Genomic DNA, 17,991 nt, shown 5'->3' with positions numbered 1-17,991 from the left:
TGATACTTGGTCAATGCATTGACTGTTCAAAAGTGAGATAGATACCCTATGCTTCAATGTTTCTTTTTGTATATATGAGATTAAGATGAGAATGAAGAATCCTGTTGAAAATTAACGAATCGGAACTGTGCATCAATAGATCTCTTTGCAATAATCTTCTTGATCTATCTTTAACGGTATTAAGCTGGACCTTATACATGCTTTCTTCTTTCCGCGACAGAAGCACGCCTTAAAAGATATTTTCAAAGCTGAAGCCGCAACTCCTCTGATAGTAGGTAGGAAAGAAACATTGATATAATTAATTAATTTCATTATACCATAATTATTCAATCTAAATCGGGGCGAGCCGTAAGTATAAGAAACTCATCGGCCTAATTTTATCCGCATCATATTTCTAGATTAGGATGCTGTTCTGAGAATGTATAATTTAGTGTCTATAGAGAGTAACTACGGAGCAACAATGCATATACGCACCTAACTGGTGCCTACAAATTGCAACCCCCATTCTCGTCTTAGCCACATAAAGGCTAGGCTTCAACATTACGTCCCCGCACATGCACGTACGAGTCAAGTTCACCGCAGTTACCCGGCTAACTGCCGGGGCAGTATATTAATGATTGACACGCACAGTATGAACTTTGCTTCTCGAGTTTCTTGAAGATATAAATACAGAGTGTTGTATATGTACCTACCTATTCACTCTTAAAAGGGGGTAACGCAGTAAATACTAGAGTCTGAGAATGGGTTCTACGGCAACAGACCTTGCGGATTGGGATGATTTGGTTCTGAAGGCGTTGGAGAAATGGAAGGTGCCTGGAATGTCTGTCGCGGTGGTTCATGAGGGGGAGTCGTGGGCCAAGGTATGCCATTGAAGATATACCTGCCGGTGTGAGTGTATGGGTCTGACGCATACAGGCCTACGGAGTCGCGGAACTACCCGACAAACCACTTTCCACAGACTCTCTCTTCCAAGGATGCAGCACCACCAAAGCATTCACCGCCGCTGCCACAGCGCTTGTCATCGACGACGAGAGCAGCAACCCCAGCGAGTCGCAGCTCAAATGGGACACGCCTATCTCGTCCGTCATCCCCGATGATTTCGTGCTTGCAGACCCCTACGCGACTGCAAACACCACGTTTGAAGACGCCCTGTCGCATAGGTCTGGTCAGCCAGCGCATTTCATGAGATTGCGATTTGCGCGCACTGATGAAAGCACTCAGTTCGCAGTACGCGCTCTTCGCCATATGCCGCTGGCGTATGCGCCGCGGACGACTTTCGAGTATAATAATTTCATGTATATTGCTGTGAGCCATGCGCTTGAGCAACGGACCAGGGAGGCACTCGGATCGTTTATGAAGAGGCGGATATGGGAGCCGCTCGGCATGCGAGATACGTATTTCGACGTCCGCGAGGTAGAAAAGACGCCGGGTTTAAAGGAGCGACTGGTGCAGGGTTACGACTGGTTCGAGGAAGTGGGCAATTACAAAGCGCAGCCGAACGTCAACTACGGGCCTACCAAAGGCGCAGGCTCGATGGTCAGTACCGTGCTCGACTATGAGAAATGGGTCAAGGCGTTGCTCGCCAAGTCGACGCCGCTGAGTAAAGATGCCCACGAGGCCCTGTTTCGCCCGCGATCGATCGTGTCGTCAGAGCAATTTGCTACGAGTAAGCCCGGCGCGTGGGCGCAATTGTACGCGCTCGGGTGGTTTGTTGATAGCTATCAAGGCATTCCATTCTTCTGGCACACGGGTGGATGGCCCGGTACCGCCATTCTCGTTGGATTGGTTCCCAGCAAGAATTTCGGTTTTGTGATGATGTCCAATTCCAGCAGTGCCTCTGACATGTACAAGACTCTGTACACGCATCTCTTCAAGAAATATCTCAACCTGCCGCTTTCACAAGACCCCGACAACAGCCAGACAAAGCCGACAGAAGAAAAACCACAGACATCTGCCGACGCCATCCAGCGGTTTTTCAAGTCTTTATCCCTCGACGAGGCTACTCCTCCGTCTGTGCCGCTCTCAGCGCTAACCGGCACATATTCACACCCAGCCTATGGGTCGATGACGATCACGTTGGAGGATGAAACGCTCCGCGCAGATTGCATGGATCGGGTACTAGGGGCGATCGTCGACCTGGAGCATGTCACAGTCAATCACTTCCTCGCCAAATCGTATCTACCAGGCTGGGGCAAAGCGACGGTAGATTATTTTGCGGCTGAATTTCATATTGCGTCGAGCGGGCGGCCGGATCGGCTGGGGATCAAGCTAGAGCCTGCATTGGAGGATATGATATGGTTCGATATATCGAGTGCTGTTAGTGCAGAGTAGGCCTACCATCCATGCATAGGAGTAGACGGTAGAAACATTGAATGAGGGGCAGAATGGTATCATGGGGGATGATGATGACGATGACAACATTGAACTATACGTAATGAGGAGCTCGGGAAGGGAGCGGGCCTGGGTCTCCTTCTTGGAGGTGGCCCCGCCACTAATGTCGCGATTGATGTACAACTTCATTGCATTTAACTTAGTAATTGTTCTCAACAGTTACTCTGATATACAGATCGATATAGACTAGTATGTATCCACAGTAGTGGCGAATTTGTAATCACTCATAGATCGACCCACTGCCTCGGCAATCGGCTGAAGGGTCTGTCTTGCTTTATAACCGGCCATCTATCCTCTATATATGTCTGATGGGATCCTGTTCTTGATTTAGTATATTTGCAACGAAGTCTCCCTCGATTCTACCGTGCAGAAACAGCCAAAATGTCAGACAAATACATCCACCTGGTGGCCACCCTCACCGTCAAGGAGGGCAAACTTGAAAAGGCACATCGACCCCTCTTGGCTGCTCCATAGCATAACAACTAATAGTTGATCTGTGTAGCTTCTAGAGGAAGTCAAGAAAGTCACCGAAGCGGTCCACAAGGCCGAGCCGGATGTCTTGCGGTACTACGCTATCCAGACCAAGAACGCACAGGGCCAGGACCAGCTTATTTTTGTCGAGAAGTACGGGTTTAGAAGCATCTGTGTTGAAGGGCAGGACGGCCAGCTAATAGATTTCTCGAATAGGTATGCGACTGCGGAATCCCAGAAGGCTCACCGCAGTACGGTTCACTTCCAGGCCTTCGCGAAACAGGCTCAGGAATTGCTGGCTGCGCCGTTGGATGTGAAGGCTGGGGCATTGGTTGCAGGATATGAGACGAGGGCGAGTCTGTAAACTAGATGGAAGGACCCAATGTCGACATCATTGGCACCTTGGTTAAGATCAATTGAATATCAAGCGCTGCAGTCAATAAGATAAGACATCAGTCATGCATTGACATGAGCTTAACAACCGTGATGTAGTGGCGGGGTGGATACTAAATAGAGCCTCAAACCCAAAATTGAGAACTGTTTCGAGAATGTCTCAGCAGCTGCATAACCCTCTTGGCATAGTGCTACTTAAGGCCGCTGATGGGTTCAAGGTTCCGATGTGATAGATCCTCAGCGGGCAGTTCGACACCTCACAAGATAATTGGCAGATAATGGTATTGACGAGGCGGGGAATGACATGTCGTACAACGTGGCGGGCTCGTTCTAGTCACCATGCGACGTGAGGATGATAACTAAGTAAGGGAGCGAGGCAAAGAAGCTGCAAGAATGAGGATGAAAGAAGCGATACTGAATATCAATATTCATAAATAGTCGCCAATAATCTCCGGGCCGCAACAAGCGACTTTGACCTGACTAGCTAGTTTGAGCTGGTCCATGGACAGCGAAGCTAACTAATTTAGTCAGCTGCTAGCACCAAGGCCTTTAGCACCGAATAATTGGTGGTTGTTATACTTATCGCGCCCAGAGACGAATGAGAGGGCCATCCCCACCAAGTCCATGCTCAGAGCTCCACTGGCGCCGGAACAGAAAGGGCAATGAAATCGATGAGCTCTGGTTCCCAAGACATTATTATTAATAGCAAAGACCATCGCAGCTGCAGCAGAGCTTGGGCGGCGTGCCTAGCAGCTAATCACCTGCTAGGCGTGCCTGCGTTCCGCCAGTCATAACTCGGTGTGCGTTCTTCTCGCGGTGGATGGTCGAGGCGATCAGGACAAGCAGTGCAGTTGGTCGCTGTGACAGGTTGGCGGACACGCCTGAGGGATTAGCATTTGGTGTAGATGGATGAATCAGCTAGCGGTTGTGTTTTGTAGATAGTCGTAGTGGAAGGAGTTGGGAGTTTGGGTCGCGCGGGAAGCCCCTGAAGACCAGACAGACAGGACTCGACCGTCGCATCAGGCAGTGGCTGGCGTTCCTATTTCTGCGTCCATCGGCAGACAAACAGTGCTCGAATTCCTCGTCTCTTCTGCAACTCCTTCTCTTCATCAGTCACGGCGGAGTCGGCTGTCTAAAGATCGCTTCTCCAATTTTCTCGACCTTGTGCATACCTGGTGGGTCGCTCGCCCGCCCTTTGGACCAGCAGCATCCCATCTCTGCTAGCAACCCCCCGCCTTTGCTAGCACGTACGCAAGAAAGACCCTTTGTCACTGTAAGAGACCTCGGTCTGACACCGCCGCTCTGCAGATTCGCCTTGCATTTGCTTTCGGCATCCAATTCAACAACCTTGCTTCGAGCCTGTGCTGCGTTGGTCGGTGCTGTTTTAGGTGAGGCCGCCTCTCCTGCCGCACACCGGCGTGGTGTGAGCCTGGCCTGAGACAGAGACTGAGACTGAGACTGATGCCGTACTAGATACCCATCACTGCATTCGCATTCATACGCCTCCTTTCTGTCTTTGTCTTCGTTCTAGTTCGCATCTTCCTTCGCATTTGGCAGCAACAGCCGGTTTTGTGCATACAACAATACAATGGCATCTGGACCTGCCACCCAATCACTCAAGGTACAAATACAAACACCAGCAAAATATACAAATACCAGCAAAGCAGGGCTAATTCGGACAGTGCGTCGTGACGGGTGACGGTGCCGTCGGCAAGGTATGCAATTGCCGTTTCGCTCTACCAAAATAAAAACAGCCTACTAAGCCACCACAGACATGCCTCCTCATCTCATACACCACCAATGCTTTTCCCGGAGAGTATATTCCCACAGTGTCAGTGCCTAACCCCCCCGCATGATATCTCTCGAGCCCCATATTAAATATACACCTATCCCTCCAGCTTCGACAATTACTCAGCAAGTGTCATGGTTGATGGTCGACCCATCAGCTTGGGACTATGGGATACCGCCGGACAGGAAGATTACGACCGTCTGCGACCGCTTTCATACCCTCAAACCGACGTGTTCTTGATCTGCTTCTCGATTGTCAGCCCCCCTTCATTCGACAACGTCAGGGCGAAATGGTATCCTGAAATCGAGCATCATGCCCCCGGCGTCCCGATTATCTTGGTCGGCACCAAACTCGACTTGCGGGAAGACAGGGCTACCATTGAGGCTCTGCGCTCGAAGAAGATGGAGCCCGTGTCGTATGAGCAGGCCCTCTCGGTTGCAAAGGAGATCAAGGCACACAAGTACCTCGAATGCTCAGCCCTGACGCAACGGAACCTGAAGAGCGTATTCGACGAAGCCATTAGGTGGGTTCAACCTGCCATAACTAAAAGTCATCTCCAAATGCTAATTGTCTATAATAGAGCCGTCCTCAATCCCCGTCCACAGCCCAAAAGCAAGTCCAAGAAATGTCTCATTATGTAAAACAGTATGAAGGCACAATTTCAGACATCCAACCCTCGCCACATCTAATATATCATCTGTCCATTCACTCATCCATGCTTCTGAGTCTTCATTCCTTTGTCGATACATATACCGATTTTGTTTCTTGTTTGGGAGGCGCCGAGGCATGACCGATAATTTTTTTAACATTTCATCTTTCATTTATATTGGGACTGTTATGGATCTTCACCTCTTGAAATTACCTCACGTACAGTCTATTTCCATACAAATTCTGTTTTTGAGCAAAAGCGAGTTATCCATTTTCCTCTCTTATTACGATTATCGTTATTGTGTTGTTTTGGCGCGTGTGCTGCCAGATGTATCAGGCACGTGCTTATCAGGTAGACATTGATATACATGTATCTTTTAAAATAAAGGAGCGATCCATGTTCTGATTACCACGATTCAAATCTATTGCATACATGTTATAGATTGATGCTGGTATTTACTGGTATCATTGTCAATGCACGCTACATATATATCTAGCAAATCATTTCATGAATATGGACCAAAAATAAACAAAAATAAAAGATATGACAACGAAAAAGAACTCCAACTTTTGACGAACAAGCCCCGTATCAAGCTATTGCATCCTATTCAACCGACTCGGATGCACACCCGCAAACTGTCCGGCAGTTTCAGTTTCGGCTTTCTGTTGCTTCTTCTCCTTGGCAGCTTTGGCACGCTCTTCGGCGAGTTTCTCGTTCTTTTCTTTGATTTTGGTCTTGCGATGGTCTGATTTTCCGCCACCGCCAGCACTTTTCAAACATCATTAGTTTTTTTCCACTTCACATCGATTCCAGTATATTGGAAGATTACTCACGTAAGTTCGACATTGATCTTCCTCGCCGGACTCTTCCCATCGTCAAAGGACGAATGATGATACAATTTCAGACATGTCTGCATCCGATCAAACTGCTCGAATTCGACGAATCCGAAGCCACGGCATTGATTTGTTTTATTCTTGTCGGTTGCAACGCGCACTGAAACAGGGGAGATTTTGGAAAAGTGTTCGGTTACACTTTCCAGATTGGCGGTGAAGGGGAGGTTTCCTGTTATCAGCATTATCAGAAATGTATTCAATATCGTGATGTGTGAGGTAGAAAACTGGACGTACCAACGAAGATAATAAAACGAGCATTTTTGCCCGTTTCGGTGGTCTTTTTCAGCTTTGATTCCTTTGCAGCTGGGGCATCTTCTTTGGCAGCCTCATTCGTCTTGGAAGGCTTCTCCTCTATCTCTGAATCCGAATCCGAGTCTGAATCCGACGACGACGAAGAAGAAGAATCGGCAGCTTCTTCTTCCTTCTTCCCCTTCTTCTCCTTCTGCACCTTCAGCTTCTTTTTCTCCTTCTTATCTACCTTTCGCGTCTCCTGCCTGGCCTTCTTGGTCTCTCGGCTTTCCTTCTTGCTCGGCGACTGCATGCTCGTCTTCTTGCCCACTTTCTTCCCACTCTGAACCACCGCTGTAGGTTTGTCCTCAGTCACACCTGCATCCTCCTTTCTAGCCGGCTCCCTCTCTCTCTTCTTATCCCCCTTTGTCTTCTTCATCTCCTCCAACTCTGCATCATCCATAGGCGTAGGATCAATAACGAAGTGCGCCTCCTCTTTCTTCTCCCCTTCACCATTCTCTTCTCCTGCAGACGAAAACCCCTCCCTAACTTTCACGGGAATTGCATTCGCGCCCTGCCCAATTCCACCATCTTTTCTATTAGCAGCCCGCTTTCGGGCCTTGTTCCCTTTACGCTCGTATTTGGCTTTGTTTTTGACTCGTTTCGATTTTTGCTCGTCGGCGCCGTCATCGCGTTTGCGTTTGCCCATTGTAAAGTATTACGCTGCTTGTTGGCGTAATTGATGTGTTGAAATGGAAGGGGAATGGTAGGATGAGAGGTTGTTTAGAGAAGTTCGATAGCGGTGAGGATATTTATTTTTCTGCCGTTTGGCGGAATTCTTCCCAATGGCTCTTGCGCGGTGTGTGTGAGCTTAGATGTTCCGGGTCAGTCCCGGATCTGCAAGACCCAACATTAAAACATTAATTTTAATGATTTTTAGATAATTGATCAACTTTGTCATATATATAGATTTTATTTTACGAAACATAGTAATCAATAATATCATTCATGAGGTCATCACGTGAACATAAACCTGGGAATATTGTACTATATACACCAGTGGTTTGGCAAAAAGAAACAAGAAAACACCTCCGTTTGACCAGATTTCCATGCAATGAATGGCAATTTCACGTCTTTGTAAATGTAAGAAATATGAAAAGAAAGGGCGAAGAAAGAAATATATAATGATGACAAGTATTCAAAGCTATAAACAGAAAGCCTCCACAATAATCCCAGGTATGTAATCGAAGGTGAAAAATTGGATGTGAAGCAATTAGCCTCTCGTATATAAAAAAAAAGAAAAGAAAATGAGGTAATGACCAGACGATGTAATCGCTAATTCTCGCTCTCCGGCTTCTGTCCGTATATGAAATGGAATCGAGAGTACATATGCACTTTAGGATTGCACAGATCCGCTTTCACCTTGTCGATCAGCTCGCGGGTTTCTTCTGGCGTCCATTTTAGAACGCGAGTGAAAACGGCGAGAGAGAATGGTTCGATGGCTTCGAGCATTTGGTACAGCTGGAATCTGCCGATTTCTTTCATTTTCTTGTCCTTGGGCCATGTGCCCATTGGAACCTATCATATGGTCGGTCAAGGTTATTAGGACTTAGGATAGAATGCATACCTTGTAAACATCATCAGTCACATTGACAAACCCAGCCTCTTCCAGCCGCCCCTTATGCTTTGAACAGTCCATAAAGGACTTGCCGAACATCTGGCTAGCCTCGTTAAGCTTCTCCTGCCATTGTTTGAAATTGGTGGCCAGATCAAAAGTACCGTCATCGGAGGTCGCCACAGTTTCATATTCCTGTATCTCCATCCATCCGCCCGGCCGCAAGCAGTGTAACGTCTGGCTGAACAATTTCCCCCAGTCGCGTATTGACCCGGACACACCGCGGGCATGCACATAGTCGATGCTTTGATGTCCATACAGCCAGTCGCTCTCCGCATCGTCGACTTCGAAGCGGCAGTTTGACGGAAACCAGGTGGGCTGGATCGGGCTGAGGTCTGTGCCGAGCACTTCTGCGCCGGGGAATTGCTCGGCGAAGTCGATCGCCCATAGCCCTGTTCCTGTGCAAATGTCGAGTGCGCTTTGCGGGTTGTCGATCGGCGAGCGGAAGAGGTCGCCGTTGAGGATTAGTTTGAAGATGTGGTGGCCTAGGTCGAGCCGGTCCTGCTCGCGGTCGTCGTTGGGGAGTAGGTATTCGCCGTCGCGGAATGAGTGGTACCGTCGGCCGTTTTCGTGTTTGTAGTTCCTTATGGATGATACAATTGTCGTGCGGTCGTCGATTGATGATGTGGCGTCGCCGTCATCACTTAGGTCGCTCTGTTATGAGGTTAGCAGGTGTAGAGGATATGGTGCGGGGGAAGGCAGTAAGTAATATGAACGTACATCGACTTGAAGCGGTTCGTCCGGTCGTGGTTGATTATCATAGCTCGGGCTTCCCTTCATTAATGGGCCATTCTCTTCATGCGTATATTGCCATGCAGTCTGCCCGTCGCCGCCAGACGAACTCCTCGCAGCCTCAAACATATCCTACATCAATTGCATCTACCGCGGACTCCAGCCAAATCGAGGGCAAGAGGGTCACTGATCCGATGAACGAACAGGGTGAAGGATCAGATAGTGAGTTGGGACGTATCCTGTCGCACGAAAGCGTGGGGGGAGGGATGCTAATAGTAGTACGAATCAAGATCGGAGAAAAAGCTGCTGTTGTTGCTCCTGCTGCTGACGGCGTTAGCATAAGCTGCAGGCTGGCGCCCCATCATTTGCAGTCCCTGCTCTGGATACGGTGCTGTGATTTGCACTAAGGCTGTATGCAGTGTGAGTGTGGGTGACGAAGATGTGGTTGGATGGAGACATTGGCTAGCTGCACTAGGCCGTCCCAGGAGAAAGGCTTTGACTCCACTTGCCGTCGCCTGACAGCCAATTGGCCACCCGCTACGCTTGGTAGCGGTCATCAGGCCAATCATGTTAGCAGCAGCAGTGGGTTCTCGGTTAGAGTGAAGAAAGTCAATCCGGGAAAAACCTACTTCCGGCGATTCCAGCCCGGCGGATCAGAGTCACGTGTAATTATAGTAATGGCAAATATGCATTTCTGGATTCTGAGCAATAAATAACTACTAACGTCCCCTGATTCAGTGAGTCAGTACGCTGATCCCAACATCCCGAATGATCGAACACTCTGACGGCATCTAGGAGTTGATAGAACCGTGCTAGCGTTGCATTCCAGCACCAACAAGTCCTGCGATTGGCAGCCACCACACTCCCGGCAGCTTTACCCACCTCAGTTACCCTATCTGCAGCCCCGCTCTTAGCTGCTCTAATGCAGCAATTTTGTGCAGATGCAACAACAGGTATTTATTATCAATGCTATCATTGTTACGCTTCCTTGGCTGTTAATATGATTGGAGCTTGTATGACGATCACGTTGTCAACTCGCCCTCAGCAAGAACGCCAGGCGCCTGCCTAGCTAGAAAATCACGACTTAGTAAATAACCACTTTCAAGTCCTTATCATACCGGTCCCGAAACTCTGCCCGGGTGAGGAGCTTCAGCAATGGAAAGAACATTTCCTTCATATCAAACACGCCGCGTTTCTTCTGGTCAATGTGCGAGCCGTCAATCACGATGCGTTTTAGCTCTTGCGTTTTCAGAGAGCCTGGCTTATAGTTAGACAATAATATACAGTAAAGAAGACAGGCGCGACATACCAGCCTCCAAAAGGTCAATGATACGCTGAGGGGTTCCGACACCAATGTTAACGCGTGCACGCTCGAGGAATTGCTTGGCTTCGTCGATTTTGATATGCTTTGCAAATAGCTTGGCAACGGTAGCCTCCTTGCTTTGTAAAGACCGTAGTGCCCTATAGAAGACCTTGAATCAGTACTTTCCTTCCATTACAATAACACGCGTTGTCAAACTCACCGCACCAGGTCGGCAGCTCGGAGACCAGCGGCAGCCACCACGAGGGTGTGTGGACTGCCTTTTTCTTCTGATGCCTCTCCTAGAGCGGCGCCTTTGTTGGGGTCGAATGCTTTAAGGAATTCCGGTAACTGTGCCAGAGTCCGCGAGTTGTGAAACGATGTCGTATCCAAAAATGCATGCACTAGCTCACTCTAAGCTTCTTACCCATAGAATACACATTGGAAACAAAACTTACCTGGAACACTCATATCACTGAGTTCCACTGCAGTCAGATCTTTATTGTGCCTTCGGGCTTTCTGCATGAAGTGGTCGGCTAGCAACTGCCCATCCATCTTACCAATGGACTCGTCAAAAGCTTCTTCACGTTCTTGTTTCTTTGGAGCTTCCGACGGTTGCTTAGCCTTGCCTTCTTCTTTGCGCTTCTTGTCGAACTTTTTGCCCTTGTTGTTCTTTCGGTCATCGAATGATCTTTGTTTCTTGTTCCCTGATGTCGCAGCCTGAGAGTGCTTGTCTGCATCGTCCCTTTTTCGCTTCTTGTCTAATTTTGTTGTGTCCGCCATATTTACAGAATCTTTTGACATTTTTTGCTATTCAGATGTTGTGTTGAATTTATCTTCGGACTCGAATGTCAAGAAATTTTATCCATATCGCACTATCTTATCGATAAAGCTAGCCGTTTTAGGAATAGGCCCGGAGCTCCACGCGACGCGTTAGTCCAAACATGTAACAACAGCTTCATCCTGTCCTTTTTAACCCATTCGCCAGTACTGCATAGTGTGCTTGTGTCTTTCTGTATATTCTCAGCTTGGACGCTGCCAATATCCCATGTTGCGTTCGTGACACGGAAGCTCAATGTCGACCCCCAGACCTCGCGGCCGACCCGCAAAGCGCAAATCGTCAAATGCAGATGATATCAGAGAAGGCAATGAAGATGTGACAATCCCAACTGTGAGTTGCCATTGCTGAATTATAAATACAGTGAGTGCTGAGATTGTATCTAGCAAATGCCGGCGCCTGATCGGGCTCCAGCAACTCCTCGCTTTACTACATTAGCAACTCCCTCTGCCCTTCGCTCGGTCAATCGACGAACCCCTCGCGGCGCTCCTCTGACCCCTTTCGGCCTTCGCGCAATCCAGCGTCGCAGTGCCAATACGCCTGGTCGTGATCGAAGACGAAGCACACGCGGTCCTCAAAGAGAAACTGCCTTTGATGTATTGAGAAATCTCGGTAGAGGTAATAGACAGCTTTTTTGTGCCTACTTACTATGACTGACTTTCATTCCAGCACTGGCTCCTGTATCAAAGCCAATCCAGTCTTCTCCCCAAGAGCGAACAGAAAGCTCTGAATCCGAAGTAGAAAATGAAGATGAAACGTTGGTTCTCGACAACGAGCCTCTACTGCCTCGGCCACGTTTATCATTGCCAATTGATGAAAGCGGAATAAGCGAGGATAGCAGTTTGGATATGGCGCCACCGCGTCCTTCCTTGCCATTTGATGACGATGACGGCGACATCACCTACACATCTGTGGAATACCCGCGGAGAGCTATAAGTGAAAAGGACCGAGCGCGAATGAGCTTCGGAAACGGGAGACTCAGCGAGAATTTTGAAGATCTTACGAGACTGGATGCATTTTCAGAACCAGGTGACTTGACAATGCTTCAGCCAGGCAATGATGAAGATGTTGATGCATCTCTGCAACAAGAAGCATTTGATGCAGGGTGAGTTGCTTGCTCTCGAATAAACCGTATACGTTACTAACAATTCATAGCGGTGAGACAGCGGATTTAGGCCGCTTCAATTTTGATTTTAGATTCCCCAGTCCTGTTCCAGAACCTGAGCCTCTGGAGAACGAAGGTGATTTCGCGCTAGAGCTCGATCAACCAGCTGTTGGATTCGCATCTTCAAGCGATAATGGCGACGCAGGCGACTTCGGAGACTTCCCAGTAGCCGATCCGGAACAAGTGTCTGAAGCTGGAACTCCTGGAATTGTTGGTGGTGGCCTTCGAGACGAACGTACGACGAGAGGCAAGAAGGAGAAGAAACTGTCACGGCATGGAATTCCCGTTCCTAATTTACCTTCTGCGGTTGTCAAAAAACTTGCCATGCGATTTGCACGCAGTGGGAATGCAAGAAAGGCCAAGATGAACAAGGAAACACTCGCCGCTGTCGAGCAGGCTTCTGAATGGTTCTTTGAACAAGCAAGTGAGGATCTGGCTACCTACGCTAAACATGCAAATCGAAGGACAATCGATGAAAGCGATGTTATGACTCTTATGCGACGGTATGACTATTCTTCTCTTTCTCTCCCTCCCCTCTTTTCTGTTCTTTTCTTCTTCTCTCTCTTTTCTTCTTTTTTAACCTTTCTCTCTTCCCATGGCATGATTTTAGGGTGAGCTAGTAACTAATCATCTCATAGACAACGTCATGTTAACAACACTACATCTATATTCTCCCTTGCTCAACGGCATCTGCCGAAAGAACTTTTGCAAGATATGCGTTTATCGTTACCGCGTTGATAGCTATTGCAAGAATCAGCATTTACCTCGTCTAAACCACCTCAACGTCATCCAGAACCGATGCCTCTCAAAGCCTATGTGGGAAATGGTCATAACACAAGAAGCTTCATTAGCAGCATACAGCTGACCCCAGCTGCTAGTCTATCTAACGAGGCGGTATATACAGTACAGTTCCAAAGGGCTATCATACATTGGGCTCACAACAGCAATATACTACATGGTCTTACTCTGACGGAATCTACGAGCAGCCTCGTTCGGGCGCTTCCGAATCACCATCCACAGCATGATTGCAGTGGATATGGAAAGACCAAACCTATGAACGTTAATGATGAGACTTTTTAAGGGCGAATTCTACTTACCAGGTGAATATATACTGTGCATGGTTGTTCCTCAGATTCACCTGAGCTGGACGTCCGATTGGTATACCTTTTGCCTCTCGGTCATAGGACTCCACCAAATCAGGGACTACAGCCCCATCAGCTCAGTCAAAATAATCAGAATAACAAAGAAAATACCATACCCATAGTCTGTTCAATGAGAATAGCCTGACTTCCCGTCAACTCAGCCATCTGGTCGACATCCGGAAAATAAAACTCCCCTTTATCCGGCCTATTGTCCGGTGTAAAATAATTCTTCTGGACCGGCTCCCTAAGCAACCCTTCCACAACAACATCCCCAGCCGGTACACCAAGTGGCCTATTCTTCTGATCCTTCAATTTCCGTGAAATCCAGCCCCGATTCACAAGAACCGTACTCATCCCCTCCCCGCGCTCCAACGGCGTGATCACAATATACCCATCCTCGCCCTCGTGCATTCGTGGCCCGACGAGCATTTCCTGATCATGCCGCAATTTCCCGCGCGCGACAATACGTCTGTAGTCGAAGTCAGGGATCGCACTGGGGTCTAAACGTGGTGGTAATGGGAGAGGGGGTTTGACGAGTCGGTCTTCGAATTTGGCGATCAGTTTGGTTTTCCAGTCCAGGCGCTGCACTTGCCAGGCTCCGAGGGCAAAGGCTGTGATGGGAATGAGGGCTTGGACAGCATTAGCATTAGTCGTTTTAGGTCATGTAATGGGGAGGTTTCTATCTATACCGAGCAGAATAATTCCAGGCCCGTGACGACGGCCAACACGGATTATTTTCGAGGGCTGGTCAATTGGGGACACCCATTGCGGATCATCGGCGAGTTGGCGATGATTGCTGGAGTTGAAGCGAAGCTGTTGCCATTGTTGTTGTTGGCGCCGACATCGTTGGCATATGGAGTCGAATATCGAGCGACCTTGCGATTTGTGTAGGGCTCGGGTTGAGAAATTGGCAGCCTGTGAAAGGCCGGCGATAGGTTTTTTCATTGCAAGTCTGGGCAATTCTCAATTCCAAGATGAGAACTGTAGCTAGAAATAATTATTTCTAGATGACCATGGAAATGTTCGGGAAGAGGTTCCTGTGGTTCGGACCGCAGGCAGAATAGCGCAGACTATTAGCTAGGCCGATCCACTACGGACACCAGCTTTACGATTAGCTATACCATCTCGATATTCTAGTTACCAACATCTCTTCTCATCAACAGATTTGAGCTAGGAATTATAACATGCGATAAAAATAATGTTTTACCAAGGCGATCTTCAAAGTGGGATTGCTCTCGCAGTTCGCGAGACCAAGTCTGTTGTCTGCTTTGTCCGTGGTTTGTCTAGACCTCGTTCCCCCGCATCAACATCGATTGATCTGGTCTATCTTCGAGATGGTGCTAATAAACACGGTGATTTACAGATGATCAGGACGAGAGTACGAAATGGGAAAATGAATATTTCGACGGCGATGTAGGAGACTAACCCCGAGTTTTGTTTGGATGAGACAAGTAGCTGACGTTCATCTAGCTAAACCAGATACTCGCTGAGAATACAGTTACACTTCGTCTCACAGCTGCCACCCAGGAAGCTAGCTTCTTAACCTCCATATTTCCTATCCAGAGTTTCCCTTCTGTTCTAGTTATACGGAATGGCCAGATCCAGGAATATATCGCTGCGGGGACAGCGAAAGAGGATTTCCAGTCGCGGTTGCGAAGGGTCATCGTTAATAATAATACGCCTGTTGCATCATCAGCTCCTACAGTGCAACACACTACCTCTCGGGAAACTGCTGCAAATGAACCGGTTCCAGCTACCAACGCACCTTCGCATACACCGAATATGCAGTCGCAAAGCAGTGCTCCTGTAGAGCCACCATCACAACCACAGCAACGAAGCATCGAAACAGCAGAACACAGAACTGTGGAACCCGTACACAACACACCTCCCCACTCTATACCGAAGATAACAGAGGAGAAGAAGTCCGAGAAGGATGAGAAAGATCGCCGAGCATTACAACAAAAGATACAGCGGGAAAAGATAGAGCAAAAAGAAGAGCGCGAGCGGATCCGCAATCAAATCAAAAAAGACCAGGAAGCTCGCAAGCAGCGCGCCGAAGAAGAAAGGAATCGAGCTGCTGCTGCTGCTGCCTCTGAAACACAAGATGCCACCGCAAGGACGAAGAGTAGTACAACTACAACCGTTGCTGCTGCAACAACCCGAAAACCCGTATCCGAATATCGACTCCAAATTCGTTTGTTCGATGGCAGCTCCGTTCGCAATAGTTTCCCGCTCTCTGCTACGATACGCAAAGATGTCCGTCCTTGGCTTGACAGCCAACGGTCCGATGGCTCACAGCCTTACAATCTCAAGCATATCTTGACTCCACTTCCTAACCACAACATTTCCGTCTCGGAAGAAGAGCGTACCCTGCAAGACCTAGACTTAGGACCAACGGCAAGTCTTGTCATGGTTCCTATTCCTTCTTATATCGAGGCATATACATCTCCTACAATATCGGATAGTCTTCCTGGCCGTGCGGTATCGTCGGCCTATGGCCTTGCTACAGGAATCGTTGGGGGTGCGGTTGGACTGGTTGGATCATTTCTTGGTTACGGAGGAACGTCTGCCAGCACAGCAGAAACCTCCTCGTCGGGCGACTCAAGTCAGCTGCGGACAGACAGTACAACAGCAAGAGTGGCGCCTTCGAGAAGTGGTGGTGGGATTAATATTCGTACATTACGAGATCAAAGAGACGAGGAGGGTAAGGATGAGTTTTATAATGGAAACGCTGTAAGATTCCCACACATTTCTTTTCTACTTCATGCCAGACTGACCTTTCTCAGCTGAACTTTGAGCCAAACAAAAATGACGATCATAAGAATAACTAATGATCAAAATAGTGCTTAACAGCTTGACAAGAATGTATAAATTACAACCCTTTCTACTACAGTGTATAAATTCTACTTCACATTCTTTATATTTGTATCTTTAACAGAAACACCATGGCAGCGGTACATTGCTTGCTTGACGTCGTACCATGTTTTCAGTTACGCCGGAGTCATGCCTGAGGCATCACCACCAATCTCATACAAATGGACATTTTTCCGCAACCGATATTCCCCTAACAAATGTGAAAAGTCACCTCGAGGTTTCTGCCGGTTTCTTGCTTTCCATTTCTGGTTAGGTGAGACTGTACCGTCTTTTATACCGCAGACCAAATGGGGATAGATAGCAATAGTGATCAATTGATGCTGAGATCTTTCATTTTATAGGGAAAGTAAATATGAGGGGAGAGTGTTCTTTTTTCTCTCCTTTTTGATCATCTTAAGATAAGAGACATGGCGTGACATGCATCATGTCAACATCGTACTATACAAAAACCCAGCACAATACATGAGGCCTATAGCAAATCGACCTATGACTATGCCTAGTGATGGTATCCATGCTATGCAAAGCAAATCAAACAAAATAAACATTACTCCCGGCCCTTTCAGACCTAGATGAGTCTAGTAAGGCTTAGCAGCAGCCTGGCAAGCCTTCAGCTGGTCCAGATACCATCCACAGATAGTCATATTTCCCTGGTTGTCGTCCATGCACTTGCGGAAGTTCTGCACATCGGTCGCGCAGGCGGGGGTATCCCAGGAGGAGGCAGAGTTCTGGCTGGCGTAGAGACCGTTGTCCATGGCCTCGGCGGGGGCTTGAGCTTGTTGGGGTTCAGCAGGGGCGCTGGATCCGCCAGAGAAGAAACCGCCGATGGCGTGGCCGATGGAAGAGCCGACTGCGACACCACTATACAATATTGTTAGTTCTTCTATGTTTCAAGGTCTAGGTAGGTTGAGAAGCCCCCCTGGCAGGGCCTCGTCAGGGCAGTCTTACGCAGCAGTAGAGGCCATCTGGCCAAAGAGACCCGGTCCCTGGCTTTGGGCAGGAGCCTGTTGCACGGGAGCAGGAGGGTGAGCAGCGGTGGAGTGAGGTTGGCTCTGCTGTGTATGAGGAGCAGCAGGCCTGGCTGGAGCAGCGGTAGGACGAGTAGGAGCGCTGCGCGCAGGGGCGGCAGGTGCACGACCACGGCTTTGACGAGGCATGTTGATTATTTCTGACGAGTTTGGGATATTTGGTAGGTAGGTAAGGCGAGGCTAGAGGCAGCGGTTGCGATTTATACAGGAGTGGTAGTCGTGAAGAGTCGGATTCTAAAGGCAAATTCTCCGAGTCTCCGTCTGGGGCCGAGGAGGTGTCAATAACCGCGCTCCTGATTCGTCACGGCCGCGAGCCGGGGTTAATGCCTTAATGCCTTGCCGCACCGCCATCACGAGAAGCTTCTGGATATCTTCTTCTGCTTGGAAAATAGGACTTTGAATAATAATGGAATGTTTGCATAGAAA

At 48.4% G+C, this 17,991-nt stretch overlaps 10 protein-coding genes across 10 annotated transcripts; 5 read left to right on the top strand and 5 right to left on the bottom strand.

Annotated features, from left to right (window-relative positions):
- The first annotated feature begins 558 nt into the window (after positions 1–558).
- BGW36DRAFT_370076 (beta-lactamase/transpeptidase-like protein) lies at positions 559–2,532 on the top strand. Its single transcript, XM_046215205.1, has 2 exons — positions 559–860; positions 916–2,532. The coding sequence occupies exons 1-2, from the start codon at positions 741–743 to the stop codon at positions 2,329–2,331; spliced, it is 1,536 nt and encodes a 511-aa protein (XP_046076854.1). The 5' UTR covers positions 559–740; the 3' UTR covers positions 2,332–2,532.
- A 240-nt stretch (positions 2,533–2,772) lies between these two features.
- BGW36DRAFT_355234 (putative antibiotic biosynthesis monooxygenase) lies at positions 2,773–3,226 on the top strand (the record flags this gene model as incomplete). The annotated part of the gene is made up of 2 exons (XM_046213621.1): positions 2,773–2,796; positions 2,894–3,226. The coding sequence occupies 2 exons, from the start codon at positions 2,773–2,775 to the stop codon at positions 3,224–3,226; spliced, it is 357 nt and encodes a 118-aa protein (XP_046076853.1).
- A 1,617-nt stretch (positions 3,227–4,843) lies between these two features.
- BGW36DRAFT_287980 (putative Rho GTPase Rac) lies at positions 4,844–5,685 on the top strand (the record flags this gene model as incomplete). The annotated part of the gene is made up of 5 exons (XM_046210544.1): positions 4,844–4,876; positions 4,938–4,970; positions 5,028–5,086; positions 5,154–5,567; positions 5,625–5,685. 5 exons carry the CDS (start codon positions 4,844–4,846, stop codon positions 5,683–5,685), a joined length of 600 nt encoding a protein of 199 aa, XP_046076852.1.
- Positions 5,686–6,286: 601 nt separating this feature from the next.
- Positions 6,287–7,523, bottom strand: BGW36DRAFT_355232 (uncharacterized protein; the record flags this gene model as incomplete). The annotated part of the gene is made up of 3 exons (XM_046213620.1): positions 6,287–6,461; positions 6,527–6,755; positions 6,821–7,523. The coding sequence occupies 3 exons, from the start codon at positions 7,521–7,523 to the stop codon at positions 6,287–6,289; spliced, it is 1,107 nt and encodes a 368-aa protein (XP_046076851.1).
- Positions 7,524–7,822: 299 nt separating this feature from the next.
- BGW36DRAFT_370065 (S-adenosyl-L-methionine-dependent methyltransferase) lies at positions 7,823–9,660 on the bottom strand. The gene is made up of 3 exons (XM_046215204.1): positions 9,210–9,660; positions 8,442–9,143; positions 7,823–8,392 (listed from the first exon to the last, which is right to left on the bottom strand). Exons 1-3 carry the CDS (start codon positions 9,348–9,350, stop codon positions 8,150–8,152), a joined length of 1,086 nt encoding a protein of 361 aa, XP_046076850.1. The 5' UTR covers positions 9,351–9,660; the 3' UTR covers positions 7,823–8,149.
- Positions 9,661–10,305: 645 nt separating this feature from the next.
- BGW36DRAFT_423379 (U3-containing 90S pre-ribosomal complex subunit-domain containing protein) lies at positions 10,306–11,304 on the bottom strand (the record flags this gene model as incomplete). The annotated part of the gene is made up of 4 exons (XM_046219828.1): positions 10,306–10,478; positions 10,531–10,682; positions 10,745–10,925; positions 10,980–11,304. 4 exons carry the CDS (start codon positions 11,302–11,304, stop codon positions 10,306–10,308), a joined length of 831 nt encoding a protein of 276 aa, XP_046076849.1.
- A 199-nt stretch (positions 11,305–11,503) lies between these two features.
- Positions 11,504–13,509, top strand: BGW36DRAFT_92820 (centromere kinetochore component CENP-T-domain-containing protein). Its single transcript, XM_046222704.1, has 5 exons — positions 11,504–11,692; positions 11,746–11,977; positions 12,029–12,464; positions 12,515–13,027; positions 13,163–13,509. The coding sequence occupies exons 1-5, from the start codon at positions 11,597–11,599 to the stop codon at positions 13,260–13,262; spliced, it is 1,377 nt and encodes a 458-aa protein (XP_046076848.1). The 5' UTR covers positions 11,504–11,596; the 3' UTR covers positions 13,263–13,509.
- On the bottom strand, positions 13,476–14,611 carry BGW36DRAFT_287087 (putative COX1 assembly protein Shy1; the record flags this gene model as incomplete). Its single annotated transcript, XM_046210479.1, has 4 exons — positions 13,476–13,575; positions 13,622–13,727; positions 13,783–14,295; positions 14,356–14,611. 4 exons carry the CDS (start codon positions 14,609–14,611, stop codon positions 13,476–13,478), a joined length of 975 nt encoding a protein of 324 aa, XP_046076847.1.
- Positions 14,612–14,779: 168 nt separating this feature from the next.
- Positions 14,780–16,583, top strand: BGW36DRAFT_92796 (uncharacterized protein). The gene is made up of 4 exons (XM_046222703.1): positions 14,780–14,943; positions 15,030–15,079; positions 15,146–16,399; positions 16,453–16,583. The coding sequence occupies exons 1-4, from the start codon at positions 14,865–14,867 to the stop codon at positions 16,495–16,497; spliced, it is 1,428 nt and encodes a 475-aa protein (XP_046076846.1). The 5' UTR covers positions 14,780–14,864; the 3' UTR covers positions 16,498–16,583.
- A 532-nt stretch (positions 16,584–17,115) lies between these two features.
- Positions 17,116–17,694, bottom strand: BGW36DRAFT_355227 (uncharacterized protein; the record flags this gene model as incomplete). The annotated part of the gene is made up of 2 exons (XM_046213619.1): positions 17,116–17,398; positions 17,486–17,694. The coding sequence occupies 2 exons, from the start codon at positions 17,692–17,694 to the stop codon at positions 17,116–17,118; spliced, it is 492 nt and encodes a 163-aa protein (XP_046076845.1).
- Between the last annotated feature and the right edge of the window lie 297 nt (positions 17,695–17,991).

The sequence above is a fragment of the Talaromyces proteolyticus genome (assembly GCF_021365285.1).
Source record: "Talaromyces proteolyticus strain PMI_201 chromosome Unknown BGW36scaffold_2, whole genome shotgun sequence".
NCBI classification, from domain to species: Eukaryota; Fungi; Ascomycota; class Eurotiomycetes; order Eurotiales; family Trichocomaceae; genus Talaromyces; species Talaromyces proteolyticus.
This window is presented reverse-complemented; position numbering and strand designations above follow the sequence as displayed.